The sequence below is a fragment of the Phycodurus eques genome, chromosome 22, assembly GCF_024500275.1.
Source record: "Phycodurus eques isolate BA_2022a chromosome 22, UOR_Pequ_1.1, whole genome shotgun sequence".
Classification (NCBI taxonomy): domain Eukaryota; kingdom Metazoa; phylum Chordata; class Actinopteri; order Syngnathiformes; family Syngnathidae; genus Phycodurus; species Phycodurus eques.
The window spans coordinates 8,147,994-8,169,445 of NC_084546.1; the positions used below are offsets into that span (position 1 = coordinate 8,147,994).

At 41.5% G+C, this 21,452-nt stretch overlaps 1 protein-coding gene and 1 long non-coding RNA gene across 4 annotated transcripts in view; one reads left to right on the plus strand and one right to left on the minus strand.

Moving 5' to 3' along the window:
* Window positions 1–13,964, plus strand: part of tbc1d22a (TBC1 domain family, member 22a) — a 75,846-nt gene extending 61,882 nt beyond the window's left edge. For 2 of the 3 annotated variants that reach the window (XM_061667305.1, XM_061667307.1), the window contains one exon: window positions 11,894–13,964. In XM_061667305.1, the coding sequence (XP_061523289.1) occupies window positions 11,894–12,022 (129 nt within the window). In that variant the 3' untranslated portion in view covers window positions 12,023–13,964. The remainder of the gene's footprint in view (window positions 1–11,893) is intronic. The other variant, XM_061667306.1, reaches the window with a different exon arrangement.
* A 45-nt stretch (window positions 13,965–14,009) lies between these two features.
* On the minus strand, window positions 14,010–21,147 carry LOC133396973 (uncharacterized). The gene is made up of 3 exons (XR_009767513.1): window positions 21,011–21,147; window positions 14,370–14,440; window positions 14,010–14,276 (listed from the first exon to the last, which is right to left on the minus strand). It is a non-coding gene; the product is annotated as an uncharacterized LOC133396973 (long non-coding RNA).
* Window positions 21,148–21,452: the final 305 nt, after the last annotated feature.

A 21,452-nucleotide genomic window follows, 5' to 3' on the forward strand; every position in this document is an offset into this window, starting at 1 on the left:
CATGCATGGTAGGTTGATTGAAGACTCTAAATTGCCCTTAGGTGTGAATGTGTGCGCGAATGGTTCGTTTGTTTATATGTGCCCTGCGATTGGCTGGCGACCAGTTCAGGGTGTACCCCGCCTCTCGCCTGAAAATAGCTGGGATAGGCTCCAGCAGGCCCGCGATCCTTGGGAGGATAGAGCGGTACAGAAAATGGATGGATGGGCGTTCGTGTTTCCCCCCCCCCATCTTCTTCTGTTCAAAATGTGAGTCTGGCCAGACAACGGCAAGTAGCAAACGTTGTCCTCTCCTTGTCAAAGTTGGACACTGCATATCACCAGCCCAGAACGTTTCTTCTTCCTTCCCAGTATGCAAGCTGCAGCTACATTTGAATGAGGACAGTTCCGCTTGCTGTAAACTTGGTTCATAGAGTTTTGCGTACCTTTTACTGAAATAGGGATTTTTATTTATTTTATATTTTTTTGAGACGAACAAATTATTCCTGTTTACATTATTTTTAATGAGAAAACTATGTTCAATTTACAAACCCCGTGAAAGAACCAATTGAGTTCTTAAATTGAGGTTCCACTGTGGTGTGTTATTCTTTGATTCGTTGTGATTCAAATGCGAGAATTGTGATTCGGCGTTTGTTTTTTGGCGGACTTAAATGCCAATTCGCGTCACCACCGAGTCACGAAGAGCTCTTGTATGTATCCTCCTCAATTTCGACACAATTTAAACTCAAACTATGTACCCAAGTCAGTTTATTGAGCTTATATCGTCTTGTATTTTATATTTCACGGAAATACCCAGATTTATTTCATTATGATTGAAGTCAATGTGGAGCCCACCGACTCATCTGAGCACCTGATGCATCTTGTGCAGTCATGGCGGCGGACTTGCCTTCTGCACTGACTACCAATTGGTGCACCAAGGGCAAAATATCCATCTTCATAGACTTGAGAGCAAAATAAAGAGTTGCACACTGTTTCGAAGATCAGGGTATGTATAATTAAGAGGGTAGAAAATGGGAATGGAAAATATGATAGTTCGGAGTACTGAGGACAAAAAATTTGGTTTTGAAAAGAAAGTACGGCGAACCACTGTTTATCACAGGGAATATGTTTCGGACCGACCTGCAAAAGGTGAAAATCTGCAAGATAGAGAAACCATATGATACAGTTTAAATATGTTTAAATTTTTTAAAATACACTTTTTAAAGTATTCCTTGCTGCCTTCTTCCTGTCTCGCTTGCACATTCCTCCAAACAAGAGGCAAAGTGTGCTTTCTTCATACTGTTTGTCACTCTCAGCTGAAGTTTACACAAAAGAGAATTAAACAGTGTATACAGTATTTGAACACAAACATGTTCAACCAAACCGTACAATTCCGTCTAACAAAAGTACGCAAGCTTAGATATTATGCAAAACGCCATGGCCAGGCGGACAGAGGTTAGCTTAGACATTACAGTAATTATAAACCTTGGGGGGGGGAACACATGCTACTTTTAACACATAGAACAGCAACACATCCAAACAGAGCATACAACAAAACCTCACAGCCGCATATTCTTTTCACTCTGTGGGAACAACTATTACTATAGTTGGTTGGGGGCCTTCTCTGCCTCTTCTTCTTGGTCTAATTATGCAGCAATCTCTTCCAGTCAACCTCAGTGCTGCCCGGCATGTTGCGGCACAACCTGGTACGACACTGACGACCCGCAACTCTACATTCGGACTTGGCTGTTTAAACTAAAAAGCCAGAAGAACTGATGGGTTAAAAATCTGCGATATAGTTGGGGCGCAAACTATGAACTGCGATATCACAGGGTGACACTGCGCTCCAAAAATTACATGGTTAAGCTTGGGTAGAAGAAAACTATAGTTCAAGAACAGCAATAAGGCTCTATAGACTTGATAGTTGAGAAAGCTTAACAGAAGACAGAAAGAGACCGCAGCTGACCTCGTCTATTTTTATAAGGACATGAAGGCTTTTAGAAGCTTTTTATGATGTTACATTGAAGAGCTGATTCCACACCGACAGATGTCTGTGGATGTCAGGAGTCTGGCGACCTGACGCGCTTTCGAATCCAGTCTCGACATCACTCCTTTTTCACGTTTGTCTCGCTCGTGTTGAGAGCGCTGCTTTTCATTCCTTTCCATTCCATATTGAACTCGGGGTTACCAAAGGCTTTTAAATTACGCTCTGCAACGTTGTGAACAATGCAAACGTGTGTACATATTTTTTTCACTATTGAGACAGCACTCAGAAAGTATAGACAGTATGAAACAACATATGCGAGTGGAGTGGGGGGGGGGGGGGGGGGGGGGGGGAAATCTTATTTTTCATCCCTTTTATTTTCCCATTAAATGTTAGCTTACAAAAAAAAACACTCCCACAAGCATATCTCCGAAACTGGCCTTTCGCACAAAACACATTCAGCCAAATGTCATCATGGCATTTGACAATATACTGCAAATGAGCTCTCACTACACATTTGTTAATGTCTTCATGTCGGCACTTAATGGAGCACAGATATGTGTGATAGTGTGGCCCACTTTATCCATCGCTGGACCAATATGCAGGAAATACTGCACAATATCCTCACAAATTGATCTGCCCAAAAGAACACTCGTTTTTGGGCACAGATTAATGTCAGCGGGGGAGCCGAAAAGTTAATGTTCCCGCTCTTCCCAGCTTTAGTGGTTTAATTCCCTGAGATTTCTGCCCCTGCCGCTGAGTGTGAGAGTTTAGACGTGGGCCTGGCAGGTTCTTAAGGGCCTGTTGAGCAGCTTCTTATCATCTCGTACAGCCCATATCTGTCACATCTACTTTTCTTTTTCCACTCACACTCTTCTGGTTATGAATTTCTTCTTCAGTTTGTGACTAAGATACCTATTTGGTGCATAATCTATTCTAACTAGCAGCAGACATGATGGTTACAGTGCCGTAAAAAAGTATTGTCCCTCTTCTCAAATTCTTATATTTTTGCATTGATTCCCTACTTTAAGATCATCAAACAAATGTAAATATCAGACAAAAATAACCCGAGTGAACTTAAAATGCTGTTTTTAAATGATTTTATTGGTTAAGGAAAAAAATAACTTTTCAAAGTTACCTGGCCCTGTGTGAAAAAGTAAGTATGCCCCTTGTTAAATCTTGAATTAAATGTCAAGTGGACAAAAATCAAAATCAAGTTGGGCAAAAGATAAAAAAAGTTGCAACAAAATGACATGATCCAAAGAAATTCCAGAAGAGTCGAGAAATAAAATAATTGACATCTATCAGTCTGGAAAGAGTTACAAAAGCCATTTCTAAAGCTTTAGGATTCCAGCGAACCATAGGGAGAGCAATTATCCTCACATGGAGAAAACAAAAAAACAAAATCCGGACGACAGAGATTATCCCAAGAGAACAGCAATGACTCATCCAGGAGGCCACAAAGGAACTCAGGACAATTTGTAAAGAACTGCAGGCCACCCCTGCCTCAGTTAAGGTCAGTGTTCTTGACACAACAATAAGGAAGAGACTGGGCAAAAATGGCATACATGGCAGAGTTCCAAGGTAAAAACCACTGCTCACCAAACAGAACATAATGGCTCATCTTACGTTTGCAAAAATACAAGAATTTCAGAAGGGGGCTAATACTTTTTCACGGCACTGTAAATGGAGTGTTAAGAATTTCATCAGGCCTGTGGCTGATGAAGCAGCTAATTCAGGCCCAATTAGAGTTCTGACGCTCACAGAAAATAGAACGGTATGCCAACAGGAAGGGAGCAAAGTACGGGTAGAGATCACAAAAATAAATTCCAAGCTAATACAGACCTTGAACTAGTGTTCTGCCTAAATGCGTAAAGAGCAAGCTACAAAAGTCAAAGGTAATGCAACCCCAACTAGTGTTATCCATAAACGGGCTGCGATGGGAATGAAAGTAAATTAAAATACGTGTGAGCTAATTGTTTTCAATGAGAATTTAAGAACATCAACAGCGTATGACGTTCTGGCTTCTCCACTGCTTGGCTTCCTAAGAGTGAACGATTTGTTCACTTTTATGGTTTCAACTAACAAACAGGAAGAAAATAATTTCAAATGAATGAATTTGCCAGCGGTTATCAGGCGTTGTATGGAGTGTAAAGTGTGAACATTCTCTGCCGTGTTGGCTGGCTTGGTTAAGCCACTAAATGAAAAGCAGGAGGGTGGAGGTGGTTTACTCCCCGTGCAATCTGCCCTCTGGCGTTCCACATCGGTGAGCACGCTCCCGCGAACTGACGACCTGGGATGCATGCCCGCGAGCACGTATGCTCGTCATACCTTTTTCTCCTGTCACTGAATGCAATGCACTCAAGAGACTGGGGGGGGGAACTCACATCCCCATAAATAATGCTGTACATATTCTAACATTTTATTTCCATCTGTCGTGCAGGTAAAGCACATACAGTAACATTGAGGGATCTGGGGAGATTCTGCTAGATATCAGTACAGATACTTTTGATATGAGAGCTTGGCAGCTTCAGTATACTTCTCGCTTTAACTTTGGTTCCCAGCATGCATTGCGGCATTCAATGCTGAATTCTTGCCGTGATGAGGATGTTAATCATTATCTTCCAACTGAGTTTGTGTTGCCCACAGTTTGTTGATTGTGTCTTAATTAACTGTCTGTTTGCATTCACATTGTAGTTTAATTGCATGAAACCCTGACTGTGAGTTGTGTGCGATAGAATAACCTTAAGCCGCTTCCTATTCTTCATGACATTCCTGATGGAGACGACAGTGAAAGCGCTCAGGCATACCCATACAAAATTCTGGTGAATTGTGCTATTACAACTTAAGACTGATCAGGTAGAGGAAACAGGTTGCTCATTAAACAAAAAATAAGTGCACATTTTTAGAATTATGTTAGACGAACGATACAGCTCGATAAATGAAAAATAATAATCCACTAAAGATCTCATCTCGAACAAATAACTTGTCTAATTAATGCCTGTCAGCAACTGTTTGGGGTCATTTTTTGTGTCATTACAAATACACAATTAAATGACAAGATAAATTTTTGAAATCAGCAGAGAATTGCCTCATTAGCTGTTGGAATGGTGGGCTTTTATCCACCTGCCTTTTCATGACTTGGCCCAGTCATTTTCACATACACACCTCTCCCCACATAGCCGACTCCTCTTTTAGCGCCCACTGTTTGCCACAGGGCCTATTTAGTGTAATTATACGTGCTACAGAAAGCTAATGGCCCTGACAGAGCAGTGCCTATGCCCATTACACCTCAGGATGCCTGCCACAAAACACCATTACCACTGCCGGCTACCTGGAGTGTGCGCTTGCAGGTGACACTCACTGTGTGTGTGTGTGTGTGTGTGTGTGTGTGTGGGGTGGGGTTTGCATAGGTGTGTGTGTGTGTGTTCATGTAGATGTGCTAGCTGAAGGAGGTTAGAAGTGAAATGATGCATGTCAGAGAAAACCGGCCACTTCTTACGGCTGTTGGTCACAAATGTGTGTCTTTGAATGTGGACATTCTTTTTTTTTTTTTTTTTTTTTTCTTTTCCTTAGTTTTTTTTTTTTTTTTTTTTTTTTTTTGCACAACACATCTGTCATCACGCCGCCAATTACTTTCTCCTGGGATTTTGCCCCTTACTGTTCGGCGATACCACGGGAATGACAGCGAAGCACCTTGAAATGCTTAAAGCACTCATATCTCCACTTCACTTGGCACAGTTTCATCTTGCCAGCGAAACGGCCCTTTTGGTTTGATTGGTTTATTTGATGTGGCTTTTGATCAAGTAGCCTTCGCAAAGGTCTGCGCTGAATCTGAGCACTCTTGTTAACTGTATTTTTTTTAACCCTTATGGGATGACCGGGCGATATGGCCTTAAAATAAAAGATCTAAATTTGTTCACCAAAATCCAATTCATGCTGACGAATAAATGAGAATTCATCAATAATATTGATTAATTGCTCAGCCCTACCCTGCGGGCTAATTAACACGTATGCATGGCCAGTCACAGCTAAAGCTGGGTACAAACATAGATTTTTTTAATGTGAGAACCAATTTTTAAAATGTAAGAGACCTGTGTGTGTGCTACTGATCTTCTCGTGTGTGGTGTAATGGCGATGACCAACCAAACACAGCACACCTCGCAAAATATGTATGTCGTAGTACCAAGACTGACCTGTGAGAGGCAGCATAGTCCCACAATGCATCCAGGTGTTAAAAAAAAAAAAAAAGCAGAGTCGTAGCGGAATAGCTGAAAGTTTTGCAAACTGTTAGCTTATCGAGTAACTACAGTACATTGCGGTTGCAAAATCTTATCCTTGTCATTTTTCTTCGATATTTAAACTTCTATTCGCTTCCAGATTGGCTGAACTTGGCGTTGACCACTGATTTGAGATCATTCACATTGAACAGGATCAATATTGACAAAAAATTACTCTAAATACACCCCACTCCCCAGGTTATTCGGTCAACATAATCTTTGAGATATCCGATAAGCAGGCCTTTGCTGACTTAGATGGGAAGTAGGGGGAAAATGCTCCAATTTAGCTCAATGTTGTGTGTGTGTGTGTGTGAAGAGATTCAAGAATTGAATGGAGTGTGAGTGAGTGGCAGTGAAATAGCTCACAAAGATAGTGAGGCGACATTCTGGTTGCAACATAAAATCTCGAGCAAATGCAATAGTCTCTTCAAGGAAGAACCTTAGCACCGACTCTATTGACAATCTGCTTTCCCCTCGTATCAATAGCCATTAAGCACTTTAAGGCTTGCCAAGTGAAGGGGATGGAGGGCTCTAATTGCCTTTCTTGTCTCACACTGTGTACAGTCATGGCAGATCAATGCGTTGGTGCTGTGGGATAAATGAATATCCATTGTTAAATATCAGCAGGAAGCCACATGCGCATGTCACAGCCACATAATGAAAACGCACTTATTTTATTAGCCAGAGAACATACAAGCCATTAAGACGCATTTCTGTGAATAGTGGTGGAATACAGCGGGTTACTCCATTGCAGGTAGAGCAGGCACCTATACAGTCAGAGGAGTTTGATTGTAACACATTTTCACAATAATATTAAACAATTTATGGGGACGTGAGAAGCCAGATTGGGGTGAACCAGCAAGTGATGTTACATGGAAACACACAACATTGTGGAGTGATCACGTCGCCACCTGCTAGCAACTAATCCCTAATAAATATGCTACTGCTTAGAAAACTTAGACTACACACTCCAATTCATCTGAGAGCCTGTTTACGTCCTTTGGTGCTGCTGTTTTGGTTAGCGACAAACTTCAGACAGTTAAACTCTTTACAACCGCGTCTATTAACTGAGACAAGCTGGCTTTGTCGCAGCCTCGCAGCGTGGTTCCATGCCACCTGTGTCTCTCGGCCCGTTCCCGACCACCCTCCTTCCCGCAAGCCAAGACGGATGCAATTAAAGCCATTAGCCCCGCAGAAGTGATAGCTGGCAGATGAGACCCAGGCTGAAATATAGCCTTAATGAAGCTCCCCAGTCACCGTAGAGGCCTTAGCGTGCATACACACAAAGCAACACTTGATTAGACGGCCGTCGGTCCTCCTATGGTCGCCGTGCAATTAGTGGGCCTCGTAGATTTATGGATATATGCTAACACGTGCTACACTTCCTGCATTATCAGGAGGCTGTACAGTGCATCTGGAAAGCATTCATAGCACTTAACGTTTTTCCACTTTTTTATGTTATAGCCATAGTCCCACATTTGTTTTTATCCCCAAAATTCTCCACCCAACACCCATTAATAACAACATGAAAAAAACATTTGAAACCACATTAGTATGCCCAATAAAAAACGCAAGGAATTTGTCTCCGGTAGTTGGAGCCGCTCTCGTACGACAACAGTCAATTGACAGAGAACACTTTTGTGACATAAAGACATTGACCCCCCCCCCCCCAAAAAAAAACACATAAGTATTTAAAGTCTGATGCAGTTTTGGCAGTAATTACAGGCTTGGGTCTTTCTGCTTACGATGCCACGAGCGTGGCACACCAATCTTTGGGCTTTTGCTCTTCACATCACTTCTCAAGCTCCATCAGGATGCACCTGAGCTCAATTATTTTGAGCCAGATGGCTAAGGCTGTGATACTTGTATACCATGTGTGTGTGATTTCTTACTTTTATTTTATTGTGTATTCCATTATATTAAAAAAGAAAGTGTAGAATAAGTGAAGAGCTATGAATCATTTTCTGATGCACGGGATGTTTGCTGGCAAGTTCCGACAAAAAACACTTTCGATGAACTGAATATGAATATCTGTCCATCATACTGTATTATTGAGATTTTTTTTTTCCATCTTTAGTTTAGATTTTTTTTAATTTTTTTTTTTTTTGTTATCTTTAGTTTGTTATGAGTGGTGAAGAGAGAGCCCCAAAGAGCCTTGGGGGAGGCCAATACATGCTGTCTAGCCCCAGGCTTCGAGGACCTCTCAGGCAAGGCATAGAATTTTTCAACATTAAACACAACATGAGGCATGCACCACTTCTAATGTCTCCCAGATCCATTACCAACGTTTCTGTTGCCCTCAGTTTAATGTGCGCGGCAGGACGTCAGCGGCCCAAAACAGTTTCTTTCTTCTTTAATTGTAAATGTTATGTATTATTATGCCACCGCATTGCGCTCATGTGAGGACAGGCATTAGCATAAATACTGACGCGCGCTCTGGCTATTTCGCAGTGTGTATTGGCGAGCGGTGAAAGCGGCGAGCGGATAGTGGCGCTCTGCAGAATACAGATGAGCAAGAGGCCCGCCTGAAAGGCGATCAGGCGCCCTTTTCTCTCCTTCTCCTTCCGCTCTTTTCCCCAAATGCTCCCAGTGAAAACACTTCAGAGGGAGTGTGTCTTTGTGAACAACGGGGGAGGCCGGGAGGAGGGGGCGGCAGAAGGTCAAAGTCAAGGTCCAAATTTTCATTGCGGGGGGGGGAACAAAAACAAGCAGCTTGTTATGCATATTTTTTTCGTGCACTGGAGTTCAAGAAATAATGCTTTGCATATTGGAAATGTACTTTGAATTAATGGCTAATGGAAAGGGTGAGCTACGAGCAGTTAGCATTATAAACACATTTGAAATGAAGCACAGAACAGGAACGGGAAGGAAATTATCCCATTATTCGTATTTGTTCAAACTGGAGGGCTCACAAGGAAAGAAGCAAACATGAAGCAGAAAACGATAATCATGTCGGCAAGATCCACTGACCAAAGCTAATGATTTGAATTATACATTTAGGAACCCAAGCACTGACGCAAATTGCGAGTAACGGAGAGACCCTCAAACAAATGTTTACAATTGCCCGAAGAGCTAGTTGTTAGGAAGCTAGTCATAATTAGTTCAACTCGCTCGTGAAAATGTTGTTCGGATTGCTATGCAGTTAGTCAGCTCGTCAGTCAGTCTGTTAGCCAAGTCAAAATGTGTTTGTTCGTTCGCTCGTTCTCTAGTTAGTCAATTGGGTTTGATATCGCTAGTTATCGAGAAGTCATGCCGTGCCTTTAAATAACCACTATATGGACACTCGGAATATAACATAGACCACTGCAAAACCATTTTAATTTCCTGTTTTGATGTCGACACATCATTTTCTGACGCATATCCTCCGGTGGAAAAACAACCTTTCAGTAGTGACATTGAAAGACGAGTTTAATACTTGAAGGTTCTTCACCTGTGTTATTCGGTTATCCAAACATAATTGGGGCAAGCATCGACATAGCGCGCAGAGCCCTCAACTGCTTTGTCTGTTTTACGAGGTTGTCATTGCGTTTGTCTTTTTTTTCACAAAAAGTGACAACTCCGTTTACGTCGAAGCTCCTGTGATCTGCCATGAATGTTTACTTAATTATCTCCCGCAGCATTTATCCACGGTGTAATCATCATGATGTCGCAGAACTTTCCCCGAGTCCTGATCACCTTTTTAGTTATTCAAGATGCTTGAATTGAAACCCAGCAAAGTGCCTGATAAGTAAAAGAAAAAGGTAAACTGAATGGCAACTTAATTAGTGGGAGAAAAGCTGGTGTTATTCAATGGCGTCACTCCGAATATAAATGCTTTTAGTGGCAAAGTCATTAGGGTTGTCTCAGCCGCTCATTAAAAACACAAGGAAGGGAAAAATAATAATGAAACACCATTTTAATATAGAGCACACAGAGATAAAACATAGTGCCTCTTTGTCCCATAGAAGAAATGGTTGTGAAATAGAAAAATAATTATAGTTCTAATTTGGGTTATACAGTGGAGGAGCAGGGAGTCAACTGTCGCCACATGATTTGTCCTGTGATGTGATTATTAGCGCCATGATTGGTCGTAGACCCCGGTTGTCATGGCAATGATTTGGGGCTCGATAATGAAAACTCTTGGGGCACTGATCCATAGCGCGCGCGCGCACACACACACACACAAGCACACACACATGGAATCTGTTGCGTGAACCAGTCTCATTCCCATTTGAGAGGGAGACATTAGTCTTGGAGATTGACTGTGTGCGCACCCGTACCGTATACTCACACACTGCCGAGGAAAATGTTGACAAGCAAAATTGTACTTGACATGATTCTTTTTTTCCCCCCCCCTCTTTTTATCCTTTTTTTTTTTCTTTAAAAACCCTTGACTGACTTAATAACATCTGTGTGTGACGTAGCCAGAACCCGCCCAGTAGACTCTGGGGAATGATGCGATTGAGATACAAGGTGCTCTCGGAACAAATGAATCTCTCAAGGCAGCACTGTGCAAGGTTTTCGGACTAACACGGTCGCTGCTCTCCCACATGCGCCTCCGATCATTTACAGTGATTCGGAGCAAGACAATCAAAACAACTGTGGGTAAAATGTGATCGCATGTAGTCGTCTGCGCTGTCAAATTTCCATCACAATTTAGTCCATTTTCAATCGCGCGGACTTTCAGGGGACTGCTGATTACTGTTGTTTCGTTTAACCCACAAGCCATGTTTTCCAACATTTTCTTTTGTTCGACGCATATCCTCCAAAAAGTTAAATCAGTGGCTTAATTTGCAAAGGGAGAGAAGTAAACAGCAAATAATGGGTCATATTCTGCAAGTGGTTTGTGTGTCTGCATGAAAAATGACTTAATTAACACCTGGGGAGATAATGTTTCCGCCATTGGTAGTGTGTGTGTGTTTGCGGGCTTAAACGAAAAGGTTTTTAGCGTGGGATAAGAAGCCCCATTATAAGTTAGTGCAAAATAATTTGTTTTTCATTATTATTATTATTTTATGCATGCATTCAATCTGTTTATGCAAACTAAATTTATTTGAAACACAGTTTGAGTTACAATAATTTCCTCGAAGGGCTTTTATTGCTAATTACATTACATTTTTAGCATACAATGTGAAACATTGAAAGGCTCATTTAGTATTAATACCTGGCATTAGCATTTGGCTAAATATCCTTGATTAGGCGGTAAATTATAATAAAATATTGTGTGTATAATATATATATATATTTTTTTTTTAATGTTAAATCTTATTTAATTTAGTGATGCTTTCATGTACCACTAGAGGGAGCCCACGTGCAACTAGTGGTACTCTTACTAGACTGAGGAGCACTGCTCTAAATTTGAATATTTGGAATTTGGAAATTATGTTTTCAGCAGTTCATAGACTGAAACAGAAAAAAATGATTTTAATTAACCTCGAAATAGCAAAACCAGAGAAACTGATTAGTTTTGCTGTGATCTCAATTTTTTTTTCTCTACATCGTGGATTTGGCCTAAAGTGGGTTGGGGTATCTTGACGAATGCTGTTTTCAATTGTAAACAAATGCATACTATTTCTTTTAAGATTAATCATTCATGAATGCTACAAGAAACAATCAGTGAATCAGCTTAACAAAACGACCATCCTAATATAAAATGTGCTCTTCCCTCCTATAGGGCCTGATGATTCTACTGCAAAACCTCCCCACCATGCACTGGGGCAACGAAGAAGTCAGCGTGCTGCTGGCCGAGGCCTACCGGTTGAAGTTCGCCTTCGCCGACGCCCCCAACCACTACAAGAGATGATGATGCCTCCTCCTCTTGCTACCTGACGATTCTTTAGCAGAAGGACCACATTGCCCAAAAGGAGATTTGACAAACTGAGTGGATGTAGCACTGAACATGTGGACCTGGAACCATTTATTTTTATTATTATTATTATTATTTGTGACTCTAAAATTCACATTCCACCCATGAGAGACGTGGGAGAATGGTTTTTTTTTTTTCCCCCCTCTCCTACGGCAAAGATCTGACCTTTTTTGCCCGTTAAGTCAACGGAAGGCGGCGAAAAGGGCAAAGTGCACCCCGGCTTTCTCTCCTGTTCGAGGAACATGACCTCCTCTCTTCTTCCCCCGCAGGGATGAGGAAGAACACATCTGAGGATTTCCCTCCATCCATTAAAGGTGCCCACGCCCTATTGAGTTCAGAAAGCTTCACCAACAAACCTAAAATGGTTGCCCAGAGATGTCGACGTCACACGTAAAAACAAATCTTTTGCAGGGAGTTTGCCCCCACACAATAAAAACAAAGTGGACCTGAAGCAATGCCCTTCTTCTTGTGCAATTTTATCAGAAGTTTCAGTCCTTATTAGTTCACGAGGAGCTCAAGTGGACGTTAAAAATCGACTGTGATTAGTTTCGCGCCGTTTTCAAGCCTCTCATCCCCCGCTTTCTGATAAGGGCAGGCAGTTGAGAATGAGGTTGTTTTCCTTCGGCAGCATGATTGGCTAGCGGTTCGCACGTCTGCCCTCACAGTTCGGAGGTCTTGGGTATTGAAGACAAGCACTATAGACGGGCGGATGTGTTTTCCTCGTCATAATCTTCACAGCAAAAATACAAATCTTACCTAATTTACCTCATTTCTAGTGAAAGCATCCTACTGTACTTATTTCAAGACATTTTTGACTTTTTCTTTTTAAAAATTTCAGCGAGACGAAAATAATTTTTAAGATACAAGATCTTATTGGAAGAATCTTATCCAGTCAACCCATTGACAGACATTTTGGCCCAAAAATAAGTGAAAAATAATCTGCCAATGGAACGAGGATGAATTGACTTGATAAGAATTTTTTTTTCAAGATCTTGTATCTCAAACCAAGTCTTTTTGTCTGTCTCAAAAATGTCTTAAAATAGTACAGTAAGATGTTTTCGCTAGAAATAAGATGAATTCACTTGGTAAAATTTGAGTTTTTCCAGTGTTGAAATCAGCCATTAAATTAATATTGTTTCCATAACTAGCCGAGGAATTTATGCCCGGCGTTGGAGAAATTCATCGTTTTTTTCTAAGATTTTAGATTTTTGCTACTTTATTTTTTTTTTCTCTTTTCCTCTTTATTATTTTACAAACTGCAGCCACTGTCACTTTTGTTGCCTTAATCCGCACAGCAAACAAAAGATGAACATTTTAAATAAAATCAAAGCCAGATTATTTAAACCTATTGAACATGTCTAACAAATAGTGCCACCTTCTGACCTTGGGGGGTGGATTTATTTTATCTACATTACAGTTTTTTTTTTCCCCCCCCAGTATAAATCTATCGCTAGATTAACTAAAAACCATAGTTCAGACTAATGCCAGTCTGCTCACACAAGCATCCCTGCAGTGACGAAAGTTCGAGTCTTTTCTGGCTGCAGCCTTCTTCCTTCCACAACACGCACACACTCGCGCACAACACTGGACTTCAAACCATCTTTGAAGAATCTCCTGCAAGGTACCCCCGAGTAACATTTCCCCGTGGTAGTTTTTGCTCCCCTTCGTCTCCTTACATGGAAATCTGTTCATGGAAACCAACAACAAATGAACAAAAATCATTAATAAAAAAAATAATAAATCCCCCCCCATGCTTTGAGAATGGTCACCGAATGGAAGACTAGTAGAGCGTGTGGTGTACTGGTTCCTGAAGAAGAAGAAAAAAGTGTACAGAAATTTTTGAAATTAAGAAAAAAAAATGTGTAAATAAATAGTCTATATGACAAAGTGTCGTGGTGTGTTTATTGTTTTCCATTTATGAGGGTCGGTATACATTGCTACATGTAAATAATGGTTGTTTTTAATCTGTACACTTTGTGGGCCCATTTTGAAGACTTTTACGAACAAAAGGCGATCATCCGGCCATTGGCTCGTACCAATGTATTGTCCCAAGTAAGTGATGAAGTTTAATGCATTGTAATGCAAAGCCACAAAGTGTGTGTGTGTTGAAGCTTCCTGGCTCTTGTTAGGCTGAGTGATGTTCGCGCAGGCAGCCAATTATGGAGTAGTGGTCACTTGAGGACTCCAGTCACTTCATGGGAAATTAAAAATACATTAGTAGCAACAATGGTCGCAGGAACGTGCCCGCCTGTGCAGTTGGCTTCTTGCTATTCATCTGTCCTACCTCGCCTCAGGGGGGATTACATCATTACGCAGCGAAGCCGCGGGTCTGCATCGGAAAAGTTGAGCGGGGTCCTGAGAAGGTAGAAAAGCTTCAGCAAGCTAAATGCAAAAAACAAAATAAAAAATGCAACTCTGTAAAGATTGAACATCAGATACAATTATACGTTATGGGTATGTTGCTTTCACAATTGTCCCTAAAATCGTCAAATCAACCCATTTAAAACTCAAGAAAACAAAATTTTAAAAAATGGAAAATACATTAGAAAAGTGTTGAACCTTGATGAATTAAAGTTTTTCACTTTGAGCTGTCTTAAAAAGGAATTTAGGAAATTTCACCTCCACTGTCCAGTATCCAGGTATTTATTTCAAAGTCGCACTGGTTGAATTTTTGGCTGGAAAGTTACTGAAGCGATTTTCAAACACTGAGTCGTTTCGGATTAGATGAACCAGTATCGTCCTTGAATCGAATGGACTCGAAACGTGATAAGAATCGAATCGCTGCCAAAATTAATCAGAATCATCTTTATTTGCCAAATATGTCCAAAACACACAAGGAATTTGTCTCCGGTAGCTGGAGCCGCTGTAGTACAACAGACAGTCAATTTACAGAACACTTTGGAGACATAAAGACATTGAGAAAAAACAATTGTGCAAAAAGATGCAGAGTCCTCTAGCACTTAGAGCAGTTCGAATGACTCATATTGCAATAGTCCGGTGCAATGACCATTGTGCAAAGGGCGCTGATCACATGGTTTCACATCATCGTGTGCTTCCATTTTCAATTTCTTGCTTCCCATTGTACTGTAGTCTGTAGCATGAGAAGGTGGATGATTTACAAATGAGTAACACGGTTGGCTAAAAAAGTAAAGGGTGTTTTGGAAGGCCAACTGAACCAGATACTGCTTTCAATAAACAGCTGCATTCAGTCTCCCCCCCCCCCAACAAAGTAGCTAAGCAGCATGGGAACTGTTAAACCACTGACATTTCCCCTGCGCCCTGCGAAGCGGGCTGGCGTTCTCTTCCGAGGCTATTTAAAGAATGCACTTGGTGTGAACTCCCCTCGACAAAAACAAGAGCCCCCGAGTTACGACTAGTAAAGCGACTGTAAGGAAGTGTGTGGTGCTCATGAATGTTTGTGTGTGGATGTGTGTTCACTTCTTCCCAGGTTACTGTCGGGCTCAAAAGTGCTGCGTCGGCTAAAGTAGCAAAATGACCGCACTGGCCTAGAAGTGACTGCAGCTATATGGGCTGAATGGTTTGCAATGAATGACACCCTCAGTGTTGTTATGAACCGTGTGGGGGTATTTTTGTGTGTTGCCATGACGATTAGCATTACCCTGCTTGTTAGCGCTTTGCATAAATCTTTGTGCTCGTTTTAGACAAGGGCTAAAGCGTTGCATTCCGCAGAGGTGGCGTTGGCTGCGCTGGTCTTCGAAAGGCTCCTCAAGCTGATTTCATTCATTTGTTTCATTGATGATACGCTGATATATTCTGGATTGAGCGACTTCAGAGTCACAAATGGGTGACACGGGAGCCAGCCGAGTGGTCACTTCTGCCAAACGTCATTGCAGCCTTGTTGCCCAGCTTCTCAGAGTACATGTCCTTGTGCCGGATAGGGTCAGCTATTTTCACTAGCCGTTGACAAGACGCAGCCTTATTTTGAGCGCAAGGTCGTTGACCATTTTGCTTTGCCCGTTTTTCTTGTGGAGAGGAAAAAAGCTCACCTTGAAGTACTTTGATAAGACACAAACGGACCGAGACACAAAACTGCATCACAAAAAAAAAAACTTGTTTCCTGTAAAGGCGAAAAAGTAGCAATGCTGGGAGATCACTGAAAAATATGTTTTCTTCTACTGACTTGCTGTGCAGACACCTGTTCGCATGCTATCTGGGAACTGCTATAGTATGCAATTAATCCAATGTATTATTTTCTGATTATTTATTTGTTTGGCATTTTGGCTTGTTTTTCTTGAAAAAAAGTAGCGATCCTATTTTCACAAAGTAAGGAGTACAAAGAACGGCTATTCGTTTTCAAATGTAGGGAGTAAAGGTAAAGCACAGATACCTGAAAATTCTACTTCGGGTACTGTAATATGTAACAAAGTACTTCATTAATTTCCACCACTGGAACTGGAGCTGGGCCACTGAGCCGCACATAATAAATACAATATAACAACTTTTTCTTTTTTCGTTTCGATAAACATGACATCTTGTCTGGTTAAATTCTTATGAAATAGGATTGAGTTATGGTATACAATTTGTCAATTCCTCTCCGAAGGTCAGTTTGGCAAAGGAGAAGTGCTCACCAAACAGATTTGTGAGCAATATTTGAGGGGGAAAAAAAAAAAAAAAAAAAAAAAAAAGCATTTTGTTTACATAGTCTGAGACCTTTGGGTTAAGCGCATAAAACATGGGAGCAAAAGTTTTTGTTCAGTTTTTTCTAGACCAGTTGGGATAGCAGCTAACACAGATAGCATGTACTCATGTACAACATGTAATACTGTACATTACAATTGATTTTACAACCCTGCTACTGTAATTAGCGTAGGATCAAAATTTTATTTCTGTTCAAATAAAATTTTACTTCAATTGTAAAAGATTTATTCTGCAATATTTTATTTATTATTTTTTAAGATGTTTCTAAGGCTGTTACAGGGTTGGTCCAAACACAGCAAAATAAATATGACAAATAAATAAAACATCCCCGTAAAATCTACCAATAATGGTTGAGATGATTTTATTACTTGTCTTTCTTCATACACAACATAACTATGTAAAATAAATTGTCTATTTTTCAAAAATTGTATTCCCTAAGTTGTCCTTCATCTCGAATGACCCACAAGTACTGTACTCTATCTGTGATTAAATATAGGAGATATGTTAGAAATGTAGCAAGGAGCAGGTGGAGGAAGAGTTAGAAAGATGGAGGCATGGAAAGCAGACGAATGAAGATTAGCCCAAGTAAAAGAGAATATATGTGCATGAATGAGAGGGGTGGTGGGGGAAGAGTGAGGCTACAGGGAGAAGCGATAGCAAGGGTGGAGGACTTTAAATACTTGGGGTCAACCGTCCAGAACGATGGTGAGTGTGGTCAGGAAGTGAAGAAACGGCTCCAAGCAGGTTGGAACGGGTGGAGGAAGGTGTCAGGTGTGTTATGTGACACAAGAGTCTGCTAGGATGAAGGGCAGAGTTTATAAAACAGTGGTGAGGGCAGCCATGATTGGATAAAATTAGAAATGAGCTCATCAGAGGGACGGCCAAGGTTCGATGTTTTGAAGTTCGAGAGAGCCGACTTCGATGGTTTGGACACGTCCAGAGGAGAAATAGTGAGTATATTGGTAGAAGGATGATGAGGATGGAGCTGCCAGGCAAGAGAGCTCGAGGAAGACCAAAGAGAAGGTTGGTGGATGTCAGGAGGGAAGTTGGTGTTCGAGAGGAGGATGCAGGAGATAGGCTTACATGGAAAAGGATGACGCGCTGTGGCGATCCCGAAAGGGACAAGGCGAATGGTAAAGAAGGTATGTGTCAATCAAATACATATCTTTCAATGACAGAGTGCTCCACACATCATAAATGCACCATTCTGTGAAGTACACTCAATATCAGCTCTCACCTGTTGCCATGGAGCGTGGCTACAATCGCATCACAAGATTCTATTGGAGACTTCATTTGATTCTTTTCATAGCTGCAGCAGTAGACAGAGCTTGTATTACCACTTTGAATCTCTAGTGAAGCTGGGAGGAATGCACATCTCGCCTCAAATGATTCCTGTTGGATGTAATGTGCGTTTGGGGGGGGAAAAAAAATCAAAAAATCAGCTGTGTCCCTGAACAGATGGCCTGTGCTCTTTCTGTGCTCTATCTAGTGCCCATTTGCTTCTGCGGGAAGGCTTTTATACGTGGGTGAATGTGTTGTTGTGCATTTGCCTCCCGTCTATTCGGATTGGCCCTGCTTTTATTGTGTTTGCTTCCTGGATCAACCAAAAACATAGATCATGTTTGTGCTGCCTCAACGTTTGCGCTATTAGCAAGTTTGCTAACCCACACAACATGTTAGACCAGGGGTGTCAAACTCATCTTTGTCACGGGCCACATCGTAGTTATGACTTCCCCCGGAGGGCCGCTACGACTGTGAATAAATATAAACGAAAGATTACCTCATATAATTACATAAAGTCGACACAACACATCGATGAATAACCAGTTTTGAAATCAGAAGCCTATAAGAACAGGTTTTTCCAAATATTACATATATTTTCAAAGGGGGATTGGTAACAAAAAAATGATTGAAAACATCTCAATTTTACACCAGAACACAATTAGCAATTTTGATTTGCTTTCGCAGGCCACATAAAATGATGCAGCGGGACGGATCTGGCCCCCGGGCCACCAGTTTGACACCAGTGCGTTAGACCATCCATTTTGGGAAGCGACACAGTAAAAGACACTTATAGATTGGTGAGCAAAGTTCAAAGTTGGAATTTATGCATCATAGCTCTTATTTTCTGACATAACTGCACTTTGGTTGGTTGTGTTAATGCAGGGAGCCATAATGTTTCCGCGCTGTTTGTGCAGTCCCATTTTGTACTATATATATATATCTATATATATTTAAACTAACACATTTAAAGGGAAGTTTGCCGTTCTAAAACCGCAACCCAGAATTGAATGTAGCCTCAATTAATTGACAACAACAAACTGACAATAAAATAGCAGCGCGAGGAATACTAAGCTAGCATTAGCACTGTAAACAATCCGAGGTTAGCCATAGTTGCTATGTTGGTCGTGTGACTTATTCGTAGGAGTGCAACTCTTAACACTAAAGTGATGGGTTTGATGTATTTTTTATTTATTTTTTTAATGAACAATCAGAAAGAACATCAAGTGATAAACAGCGCTCTCGCTCAGAAATGTTGCTGAAGACTTGGATCCTGTTTTTTGTATTCGTACAAAGCATCATCCCGTTCCCCCTCCCGTTGCGGTATCATAAAGCTTGAGGACAACAGTGGGAGATTACCATAGCATCAATGCATGTTATTTTCCTAAATCTCTACGTAAAGATCAGTTGGAAATTTCTTTCAGTACACAAACGGTTTGGCGACGAGTAACTTCCTCCATAAACATACACTAACGACGCCTCTTGGCCTGAATACCTAATATCGCTAACGTTCAAAGCCATTTATTGCCTCTTATATGCCTCTGATTGCTCCCATTTATGGAGACAAGTTACAGCTTCTTTGATTTCAAAAATCAAGCATTGAAAGAGCAAAAGGGATTCTTTGCATGATAAAGGTTAAAGACATCCAGATTCTGCAACTGCTCCATAGATTCTGTAGGCCTCACCTTTAGCCACAAATACGCACTCCAAGTGAAAGCAAGCCACGTACGTGTACTTGGGGGATTTCTATCTTTCTTCCGCCGTGTTATAGATGTCCGACAGTGTGCTGTCTGTCTTTGATTAGACCGACTGGGCAATCCACGAAACGCTTTCTCCACATGAGGGAGCTGGGCGAGGGGGAAAGGTAAGGACAGCTGAGATAAGCACGTACAAAAAGAAAAATCAGTTGACGCTTGCAGACATTGAAATGGCAGGGGAGCGGACTTCACGTTTTGCCTGCTGTGGGATCATATCATCAGGCAATAGGAGGGCCCAAAAGGCGGAATGAGAGAGATTTTCCCGCAGCCTTTCCCTGGTTAGGCAAATGGCCTCGGCTCTCGACTCTATTCAGTGCTCAGTGTGCCTGTAAAGTTAACAATCCCGGGAAAGCAACTCGTTTAGAGCTATTACGATAATCTTGTATCATTACGTTAATGCTCAACAACCCGTGAGTACATATTGTCTGATAACCCAGTGTTTTTTATTTTTTATTTTTAGGACTTATCAGCACAACTTAGAGCAGATTTACTTTGGCAGCTGTTGGCCTTGAGAGAAGCATAACTCCCTCACACAATAACTCCCTCTGTACGCGTCTCTCTCCGCATTGTCGCATTGTACACGGTAACAATAACCAACTGGTCATAATAATGCATATGTACGAGCATATATTTTATTTATAGATGCATTCACTGAAAAAAATGAAGACTGTTATGCATCTAAAGCATTTTTTTTTTACACTGGTTTAATTGAGAATTGTGTTTTCCAGTTCAAGCGTATTTCTGCTCATTTTAGTTGAAAGCAAAATTCACTCCACTCAAACCGAATTAACTATCACATGACTATGTAACGTCACTCCGGGTCGATGATGGATCAATTTCTGCCAAAATATTTGCTCTAAAAGGGTACTTCCCTTTTAGAGCAAAACCCCCCCCTGCCCCCCCCCCCCCCCCCCCCCAAGTTCTGAAAGGGGAGTCGAGAAAAACAAGAAACGGCAATTTTGAGAGAATATGAAGGCTAAATGTTATGAAAGCTTTTGCTTATGATTGCGCTCATATTTAAAAGCATGTGAAATATAACAGGACAAGAGTCGTGTACTCAGTGTTGATTGTCAATACAATAAAATGCCAAGTTTCACGCGCATCCTTTCCCAGCAAGTATGAACAAAATAAAGTAGGATAGTTGAAGAAAGGCCATGCTTTTCCCCCTTCGGGAATGGAACCTGCTGTTGTTGCAGCGTTAACACGACAAACCCCGGGGTCTACTCACCGTCTCTGTGTCCACACCCGTGACTTATTTATCATAGGAATACACATTTATAAAAGGACACTGTTAACAGTAGTCTTCATGTAATATAAATCGGTACAAATGAGGCCATATTGGGGGATCACGCAGACACGCTCCAGAAAGAGGCGCAACATCTAACAAGGGGAGACATTCTCTAAAGTCCTCTCCTCTGTTCTCAGCAGGGGGGCCCCATGAATACTGCATGCGGGATCACCTCGTCGAATTAACTTTTCAGTGCACTGTGCAAATGGCGGTTGACTGGAGGGAGGAGACTGCGGGGCGGATTTCAACTCTGCTGGCAGCGACCAGTCGAGATGCCGCCTGCTGGATTCCGGGCTTTGAACACAAAGGCGGAAGAAAATGTGGGTGGGGCGATATTGTGGAGCGGGACGGGCCAGATGTGGCGAGGAGCGAGACACGGGTT